At 36.6% G+C, this 10,463-nt stretch overlaps 2 protein-coding genes across 2 annotated transcripts; one reads left to right on the top strand and one right to left on the bottom strand.

Moving 5' to 3' along the window:
• On the top strand, positions 1 to 3,536 carry LOC107799432 (transcription and mRNA export factor ENY2). The gene is made up of 5 exons (XM_016622545.2): positions 1 to 134; positions 252 to 339; positions 440 to 534; positions 2,692 to 2,768; positions 3,095 to 3,536. Coding segments are annotated over exons 1-5 (336 nt in total). The 5' UTR covers positions 1 to 132; the 3' UTR covers positions 3,169 to 3,536.
• A 680-nt stretch (positions 3,537 to 4,216) lies between these two features.
• Positions 4,217 to 7,574, bottom strand: LOC107799433 (B2 protein). The gene is made up of 6 exons (XM_016622547.2): positions 7,435 to 7,574; positions 6,266 to 6,852; positions 5,520 to 5,620; positions 4,876 to 4,959; positions 4,682 to 4,792; positions 4,217 to 4,586 (listed from the first exon to the last, which is right to left on the bottom strand). Exons 2-6 carry the CDS (start codon positions 6,813 to 6,815, stop codon positions 4,545 to 4,547), a joined length of 888 nt encoding a protein of 295 aa, XP_016478033.1. The 5' UTR covers positions 6,816 to 6,852; positions 7,435 to 7,574; the 3' UTR covers positions 4,217 to 4,544.
• Between the last annotated feature and the right edge of the window lie 2,889 nt (positions 7,575 to 10,463).

The following is a 10,463-nucleotide window of genomic DNA, read 5'->3' as shown; positions in this document are numbered from 1 at the left end:
CTTAAATAACAAGGAGGTAATAGAAGTCTCTAGACGCAGCTTTAATTGGCGGTAGGGCTAGAACAAACAGGCGAGAAGCTTCAATCGGACTGTGGAGACCTAATTGTTTGGTTTTCTTAGCACAAGAAAAGCATGTAATTTCTCTTCTTCTTCTTTTTCTGGAACACAACTTACCATTTACGATTTATCTGTTAAAATCAAAATCGTTAATAGTTTTTGGCTGTGAATTGTAATGTTGTATATAATAATAGGAGGCATTCGGTAAATCGTCCACCAACACCTGATACACGGGATGATCAAGAAAAGGAGCCTACCCTTAATGAAATTATCAACATTAAGGTCAATTTTTATCAAAAATTTCTTTTGGATACATAGTTTGCAGTTTTTGATTATTCATCAGATGTATAATTTCTGAATGTTTGATTAATTGCTTGTTCAGTTGATTGAGAGTGGGGAAAAAGAACGGTTGAAGGAGCTTTTGAGGGAAAGGCTTGTGGAGTCTGGGTGGAAGGATGAAATGAAAGCTCTTTGTAGGTAATGTCTCTCTCTGACCTTGTTTCAAACACTTGGAAGGATAAAAACTATTGTTAGGAGAAATGTGTTACTTAGCTACTTTTTCAATACATGAGTGTTTCTGATAAAATTCGAACAACACAGAGAAGATTAGATGAGTTTTATTTGTTTCATAGCAACTACTTCCTTGCTCTTTTGCTACAATGAAGCCCCAATTGAAAGTTAATCACTTTTCTTAGTTTGCTGGCAAGTGAAATAACAACCTATTTGACAATCTTGTTCTGTTTATTTTGCTGGCGAGATATATACAATTGTCTACATCCATACCTTGCATCCTAGAGGTGCATGGTTCGATTCTTACCAGGCCTCTCCTTTCCTCTTTCCTCACCCCAGACCTTCCCCACCCTAAAATGAAGGGGAAAGATCCCAAATGGTGTTTGACAAGAATTTAAGGTAATTCAAGTCTTGAAAAATGGAGCCACTTACAAGTAGGGTGCTCCAACTGCCACTTAACTCTTATAATTGATTGATTTCCCCCTTTACTCTTTGACATAACTTTTCCTCACCCATGAAAAATGTAAAAAATATTATCTATGTGGTCTTACATACACCAACCATCTGCCCCCCCCCCCGCCCCCCCCCCCCCCCCCCAAAAAAAAAAAAAAAAAAGGACAGAAAAACCAGAATTCTGGACAGAGAGAGATTCTCCACACTCCACATCTCTCCCCAACTAGTTCTATTTCAACCAGCGAAAAGGAAAGGAAGAAACTCTATTATAACTCTGAAGTCCAACCTTCAAAAACCTCTCAAATCGGATCGCTGCCCCTGATTATTTTAAAACTAATGAACTTTTGTTTTGTAGTTCCAGAACCCTGACAAAAAAGTCACAAGATGTTCTTTCATTTAACCAGACACGCAGATTAAAAAGAATCAATAAATTGGAAAGAAAAATGATTTCTAGAAGTGAAAGTCCTTCAGCATGTTCGTTAATTATAGTAATTGCAGCGGCTTAAATAGGATTATCAAATGTTGCTAGAAACAATTGCAGTACAAGAAGAATTGAACTTTGACAACAAGCAGCGGTTTAGATTTTGAAGGTAGGTTGGAGAGGGCCTAGAAGAGGATGAGAAGGGATAGAGATGGAAAGGAGATAAGGGATCTAAAGCAAGTAAGGGAAATGAGATACAAAACATCACAGAAGAGGATGTACAAAGGAGGAGAAGAAGGGTTTAGGGAGCCATAAAGAAATTGTTAAAAGGTAAGGGGAGAAGTGAGAGTTGGGGGTCTACTGGAGGTTAAACGATTGCAGAGTTGGTAGGTGAGGTTGTCAAAGTAGGTTATTTGGGGGGGGGGGATATGAGTGGGAAGGGGAGGAATGTTGGGGATAGGGTGGGAGGGAAATGAGCATGAAGAGAAATAGGCAAAATAGGGTAGCAGCGAGGCTAGACTTGCTTTATTAGTACAGTAACTTATTCTCCTTGAAGAATAGGAAAATACATACCTTTTTTCCAAATTAACTACTTTAAGATATGTTTTTCTTAAATTATGTGGTATTTTGTGGCCAAAACTTAATTATTTGGTAATACTCCGTTTTATCTTTAAGTTTGAAAATTTTATGTGAACTATCTATTTTTGAGGTGGTTTATTGGTAATTACAGCCAACTTAGGACGCTTAATGTGGCAGAACTTGAGTATAATATGAATGGAAAGTAGATTAGTTCACTAATGAAAAGGTTGTTTAGCTGGACAACTAAAGAGAAGGGAGCTATGTGTAGCATTTGGAGGTACAAGGAAAATAAATGATTGATAAGAACCAAAAAATGTCTCTTTCGAGTTATTATTGATCTATGAGTTTTCCCTGTATTTTCTTTCATCGCCCTGTTCAATAATAAGTCTTGATTATAACAAGGTTGGGGTGGGGGTCTTCGAGACCAAGTTTTGTTTAAGTGGTGAGGGTTATGGCAACTATTACTCTCGAGCTTTCAGCTTTTGATATGCACTTAAACTGTTACTACCTCTGAGGGTAGTTAAGAATAACTATTCCAAGTTTGTGGCTTATTTCTTTATCTTTTATGATCTTTGGTATGCTGGTCGTGTGTTTTGTGTATACGGCAATCGATTCTCAATTTGACACGTAACTTTTGTCACATTCATTCTCTCATCAATACTTTACTTTAGGGAATATGTAAAGAAGAAAGGACGGAACAATGTAACTGTCGACGACCTTGTACATGTGATTACCCCAAAAGGTAGAGGTAAGGGTTCTGTCTTCTCTTTCACTTTTTCTAGACACACACACCTGAAGGAGGAATGGCTGTATGCTTAAAATGTACTCCTTCTGATTATCTTTGTATCCTTTTAAGCAATAAGAGTGCATTGAAGTTGACATATTTCCTTGAGTGCTGTTGGTTCCTTTAAACATACGGCATTGGGAGATTAGATTTTGTGATCCGTCTCTTACTCAATTTCCCAGCTTCATGATTATTGGAATGTTTTAAATAATAAATACTGCCTGCATTTGATAGAATATACACATTGGTGTTCCTTTGTTAAATGTTTTCTGCTGCTTATTGAATTGCAGCTTCAATACCTGATTCCATCAAAGCTGAGCTGCTACAAAGAATTCGTACATTTCTTGTTTCAGCCACTCTTTGATTCAACAGCTTCATATGCATGAAGAAGGTAGCAGTAACGGTGAATATGCTGGGTATGCTTTGATTCATTCATCTTGGGGCGCTCCTGGTCTAGATTATGACAACAATGGAGGAACTTGGAGCCATATGAGAAGATGGGTCATTGGTGGTTGTCTGCATTGAGGGGCCAGTTCAGAGTTCAACCACTGCATCGCCCCTCACCTTTTAGTGTCCAAATTATCTGTTTTCTGACTGTTGCTGGCCTTTAAGAGTAGTTTTGTATTGCATTACCTGCGCAGCACAATCCCCCTTCTGTTTTCACTTTTTTATTGTTGTGTACTGGGGTTTGGTAAGAGGCAGTTGGATGTGTTTTCTCTGGCTTTGTTTTAATTCTTACACGCATAAAGATTTGGGTTCACCATCTTAGTTTGCTTCTGTCTTGCGTCTGACCTCTGTACCCTAAAGCGCCAAAGCATCGAGGGGTTTTAACATCCTTTTGAGCATATGTAGGTAACAGGCAATTGATTACTCCCTCTAATTCACTTTATGTGGCTGAATTTGATTCGGGCATGTTGTTTAAGAAAGTCTTGTGAAAAACGTGACATGACATATCTGTGGGTATAAAAGGCGTGCGATTTGTAGTTAAAAATGTAATCATTGTCTTAGGATGGGATTAGTAAGGAAAGTATTACATAAAATAGAACATATCATGATTATTAAACTAAAATGATTTGAGTGCATCATCCGCTGTGGTAGTCGGGCATAACAGTTTCAATCCCTCGTCAACCTGATCCATCATTCTTTCCTTTGCTTAACGAGTTTTATCATGGCTTTAATTACTCGATGTGTGTTTCTATGATAATCAACGGGGTGATGTCTTTGCTAGGATCTTACTCCAGTTGTGGTCTATAATTTGCAAGATAGTTCTAAAATAAGGATATTCTTTGTTGGCACAGTTTCACCATTCAATTCAATACCCTTGTAGCCCGAAGAATTTGGTGGACAAGCCCACTGCACCCCCTCAAAAAGAGAAGAAATAACGGCTTGAATGTCCTATTTCACAAATTGGATGAAACAAAGTCGAAATGCAGATATGAAATGACATTTCAATCTTGACCCATTACATAGGCATCATTACTTCTCAAGTTCATTGTAAGATTACAAGACTAACTTTGGAACGCTTCTATTTAAGCATCTCCAGACAAAATCACACACTTAATTGGCTAAATTAGCCAACCCTACTATTCAGAACCTCTCTCAGCCAGACTTGTACCAAAGCTTGCACTTTGGAAATCGGCGGAAAACACATTCCACACAGTGAAAAGCGCCATAAAACAACATCATTCACATAGACTGCTAGAGTTTATTTATACCAAGTAGTTCATGAAAGGCTGCCGCTTAAACACCAGATTTTTCACAGAGATCCAGCAAGTCCAAAGTCTGCAAACAAATCAGGTGTTAGGCATCGTGACTCTCCACTCTTGCGATAGTACTTACATAAGGACTCAAAACTATGATATACGTTCTCATCTTACCTCGGGCACAGAGAGCTCAAGACGGAATTTGGGTCCATCATAATGATGCAAAACTGGTCTAAAAGCATCTTCCTCCAAAGGCTTACCTAGTTTCCTAACACGGATCCTCACCTAAATGTGAAGTACAGAAAACTCAAAACTAAATAGATCCTTCAAGAACCTAGAGGAAAATGAGCAGTAACTCATTACTTTACCTGAGCAGGGAATCTTGACTCTCCTTTACACTTTTTGTCTTCCCAAGCAGTTGGATCAATGTTGGAACCTCCAAAACTTGCTGCCTGTCAAGAAAAATAGTTACAGAGATTGTTATAGTGGAGATTCATTGTGCTGCTGTTGACGCATGAACGAATACTCAAATCTGAATGATTGATACTTGTTCTGACATCTTTGTTTATCGCATAAAACAACTAAGGCAGAAAAATGATCCCTTTAGAGAAGCTATCTTGAAAAAGGAAGCTAGTAGTGCTCATCTTCAACAATTTATAGTACTTGGAACTAATTTTGACAAGAACGAGGCCGGTGAGTTAATACTCAATGCAAAAGTAGTAGTATGAAGCCCTCACCAGTATCACTGCACGGCAATGCTTCAAACCCTAACCTTTGGAGATAACAAAGTCCTAACACTATAGTTAAAAGAAAATAGAACTACAAAAAAGTTGTTTTTCTCTGCTCTATGAAGAAAATTCTTATAATATGCACAGCAGCCATGTGCATGTCCGAGGATGCTTTTGTCTTGCAATATTCTATGGGCGTTAAACACCCTTTATTTATAAAGATGTGAACAAGCAGATGTTATCATGTTTTAGAACACCGGCAAAAACAGTGTTGTTGGACAAACCTCAAAGGTGCCATACAACTGGTGAGTAGTGTAATTGTAGAGGAACAAGGGTAACCCTGGTGTTATTGCCCGCACGGAATCTCTATACCTTGGAGGTAGACCTGAAAAAGAAAGATTGGAGTTGAGATGTGATAAAAACGAATATACTTCCAGCACCATATTTATCAATGACTTCAACTTTCTCTGCAGTTTGCTCTATTGGCACAAATTGAACTGTATAAGCTTTTAGATTCTATAAAATTAGGATCTCACTTTTTTTCCCCTCTCACAAGTGATTCAAACTCTCATCAGCCACAAACAGTGAAATGTTAAAGCAGCTAAAATGCATAAAAACTGACATTTCAAGAAAAGGACTTCTTTTTTAGTTAAATCCCCACTCATGCTTTCACCTGCTGCGGTGGTGCCGAGTTTGGCATTGACCTCGTATACTAATATTGTTAACAAAAAGTACAAAGTAGGGGGGACATAAACATAACCTCCAATCCTACTGGTGGTTACTCTAGTCAACTATCTTGCTAAAGAAGTAAAGATGGTTTAACTAGTCAACCAAGAAGAGAACATTCATTCTCTTAAATGTGGTATTACTTCATTATTTCAGTCACGCTGTTAACCAAACAGGTTAGGTTCAATATGCACTGAAGATGTTTATAACCTACTGTATACAAGCCATAAGTTCTACACTTTCTTATGCCAAACAAACAAGTCCATTTAGTTAAAAAAAGATTAAAAGATCATAGAAAAGTTACCAAACAGCTGGCGCTTCAAGTCTTCCTGCATCGTGTCATTGTTGCAGACAAATATATACCCTCCAAGAACTTCATTCCTGGGCAGTGTCTCAGCAGCAGGCAAAGTCTTAAACCTTTTTTCAACAGCATTATTCCCATTCGTATTCTCACTATTGTTGATGTTGCATTGTTCATTCATGTGGTTGCTGTTGAACTTGATAAAAGACATATTTCCCAAGCCGTTGACATTGGGTTTCGGATAAACTGAATTAATGTTACAAACGCCATTCCTAACGGAACTCTTAGTCATATTTTCAGTCATCATGCTATCCAAATTTAACATGTTAAAGTTAAGGCTTTCACACTTGTTATACTCCTGATAACCAAGATAATCCCTGGGCCTAATTTCCGCTGATCCCTTCGAAAAGTCAAGGTTATTCCTCCGCTCACCCTTGGACTTTATCTGCTCCGCCAATTTTATAGCAGCCGTTGTCCATTTATGATCTTCCGACACTTTTGATTGGCCTCGAAGCTCATCCCCAAATTGCCAATAGCTGTGCATATTCTCCATGTTGCAGTTTGACTACTAAATTATACAGCTCGAGAATCTGCATAACATACATTTTAGCGGAACCAAAAATCAGATGAAAAGCACTAATAAGTGAGTCCGTCATAAAATTTCAGGCTATATTCTGGATATCACAGCAAAAGGAGTTAAAATCAAAGCACTTCATAGTATACGATACTAGCTTTTACTGAACAAATACTACTTGAATTACACTATGGATCAGCTAATAGTGACAACACAACAATATCAGCTTCAAAGTGTCAATATGGGGTGATTAGGAAGTTGGGAACAATAATCATAATAAAGAAAAACTTAAAAATTTATGGTAAGTTTGTCAATAACAGCTTCTTAGGAGAAAAGTGAAAAAACTTAACCAAAGTTTTTAGCAACCAGTACAGAAAATAGTTGAAATCCAAATAAGAAACAATACTAAGTGTGATGAAATAAAGCCCAAACATGGTCAGGTAGACAATTTAAGCAATATTGACCCAATGAATAAGAGATAAGATCATCAAATTGGAAATGCAGCAATATGCTGCTTAGTTTAAACTTTAAACTAACATAGAAGCAGCCAAGCAGGTCATCAAATAAATTTATTTAGCTAAAAATATGAAGAGCTTACTTGAAATTTGATCAACCAAAATATTCTTCAATCACAATAACCCTAGAATTTGGGATCCATAGCTAAAACATAAAGCTGCAAAGCAAGAAAAGTGAGAAGCTAGTACCAGTACCAGGTATTTTGAAACTTTACTTTACACCTAATACTTTAAGCTGGCAACACTTTATGTAACTTAAATTTACATTTCTGACATTAGATATTATTTCAAATTTTAAGGTGGAGCCTGTATGAATTGAATGATTAAATCACGCGCTTTAGGTGACGTGTGTGGCCAGCTTCAGATACTTGACGTCTTGACGATCACTGGATGACTAAAGTGGTAATGCACGCGCTATCTGTGCGAATGTGTATGGATTTGCATGTGTGGTCAGACATCGGTGTCGTAAATGTAATTTAAAGGGCTGTCGGTTGAACAAGAAACACGGGCCACCAATCCCGTACTTGCTTTTGGGCCAGTTAAAGTTGTTACCTGACCCGACTGGAAATAGCCCAAATGCCACAGCCCTGGTCTGATCCATACAACCAGATATACATGATATCATTATCTGGAGAAGGGAGTTCGGATGAGCTTCATTCCGCCTCTAGCTCCATCCCTATCGCTCAATATTAAGAAAGAGTTTGTGAAAAGTTTGCAAATTGCACACATGATGATAAAAATATTTATTTATATGAAGGAACAATAAAATTTAATTAATAAGAGAAATTTTATGTATAATAATACAACAATCATCTAAATGCTGAAAAATATTATTACATTAGCATAATACATGAATTTAAAATAAAAGGACATCATCAAAACTTACACAAATGATCAATTTTGTCATGTTAGTTAGATAATTATGTATTATAGTTTAAAAGTATTTAATGTGATGGTATCTTAAAGAACACTTCTTTGTGGACAATATTCTTTTTTGTATATGTTTCCTCATAATGTTTTGGTTGCTCTGCCTTAACTAGAACTCTTTTTGTCGATCTTGATATCTCTCTTTAAAGTGCAACATACAATTGTTCGTGCAAGAAAATATATTATGGTTAGTATAGTCCAATATTTAGAATGTTTATCCTTGTACTTTATTTATTATATTTGCAAAACATAAACATACTAAAAATTATTTTCACACAATTTAAAAGAATATTTCTTAGTTTCGGAAGACGAAAGTTGAATTCAACGCTGAGAATATACTTAGAAGCACATTGACCAGTATCATAATTTTTGCATGTGTGATGTTATTGTCAAAACTTCTATATACCATTTGTGTGCTATTACATAAGCTATTCGGCGTATTTAAGTTTTTCAGTAGCATGACGAGCATATTTTTCTTCAAAATCAACCTATATACAATGGAAGATCAACTTAGTCTATTATATATACGGTGACACTAACATACGTAAGAAATAATAAACTTGACAACAAACATGTATGGTAGAAGGCCGTTTGGCATTAAAGTATTTAAGTACTCTTCTTGGTAGTAATTATTAGTATCATTTTTTACTAAGCCAAAAACATAAAAATATTTTATTTTTACTATAAAATTTTTGCAATCAACCTTTTATTTAGTTGATCAACATATTCATTTCTTCTAGCTAAGATATCTTTTTAATTCTATCATGCGATTTACACAAATTGCATTTTAATCTAATGATAGAAATATTTCTTTTATTCAATGCACTACTATTATCATTGGGATTGATAACCAAGTGTTCAGAAATAATCAAATCATCTTTTATTGGATGCTCTTATTCGTTTTCGATACGAAGCAAGAAGACACTAAATACTGGATCTGTTCTCACTTTATATTTTTTGTCAGTTAAATCTTTTTCATTTGAGGCCAGAAGTATAACTTGGCAAACTAGCTTTTAAAGTCTCTGCTTTTATCGATTTTGGAAGTACTGGTAGTACTTAACATAAATTACCTGCCAAACCATTAATTTTTCACTAAACGGTTCATTAATATCCAATATATCTCTAGAACTCTGTTTGATCCTTAGCCATAAGTGTTTCATCCTATATTATCAATTTTGCGTTCCTTATAAATTTAGCACCATTGCTCTGCTTTGATATATTTGTGATGGTTATTTAAATTATTTGAAGAGATATATCAAATCTAAAGTGAGCGGCCTTACAATAAAATCGTTGTTGGTACACCACTTGCTATTATTGCTAACAATGTGTAACGACCCGACTTGTCGTTTTAAGAATTTACGCCTCGTTCATTGGCTTAAGGTCTCGAGAAGTTTTCGTAATATGTATTATGACCCGTGGGTATGGTCAAGTTTGATTTTCGGAATTTAATTAAAAGAACAATTCTTATTTAGAAGCTTAAATGGAAAGAGTTGATCGGAGAGTTAACTTTTGAGCAAACGACCCAGGAGTGGAATTTCGATGATGGCAATAGCTTCGTATGATGATTTCGGACTTAGGCGTATGTTCGGATTTGGATTTGGAAGTCCGTAGGACAATTTGACACATTTTGGCGAAAGTTGGAAAATATAAGATTTTGGAAAAAGTCCAACGGAAGGGTGAATTTTTGATAACGAGGTCAGATTTCGATTTCGGAAATGGGAATATCTCACTTACATCAATTATGACTTGTGTGCAAAATTTGAAGTCATTCCGTATTGATTTGATACGTTTCAGCGCAAAATATAGAAGTTGGAGGATTTGAAAACTTATAATTCGATTTGATGCGCGATTCGTAATTTCGGCGTTTGTTGATGTGGTTTGAAGACTCGACTAAGTTCGTATTGTGCTTTTGGACATGTTGTTATAATTGGTTGAGGTCCCTGGGGCCTCGGGTAAATTTCGGAAAGTTAACGGAGCAATTCAGACTTGGAAGAAGCTGCTGGAAAATGGCAGTAGCTGTTGGATTCGCACCTGCGAAATTTTGGGCACAGGTGCGACCTCGCAGAAGCGAGCTGGGCAGAGCTGGAGGAAGGTCGCAGATGTGGACAGCCTTCCGCACCTGCGCAATCGCATGTGCGATATTTGCTACGCAAAAGCGACGAGGCAGCGCAGAAGCGGAAATGCT

The sequence above is a fragment of the Nicotiana tabacum genome, chromosome 17 (assembly GCF_000715075.1).
Source record: "Nicotiana tabacum cultivar K326 chromosome 17, ASM71507v2, whole genome shotgun sequence".
NCBI lineage: Eukaryota > Viridiplantae > Streptophyta > Magnoliopsida > Solanales > Solanaceae > Nicotiana > Nicotiana tabacum.
The sequence above is the reverse complement of the archived record's forward strand: the minus strand, read 5'-3'. Positions and strand labels throughout refer to the sequence as shown.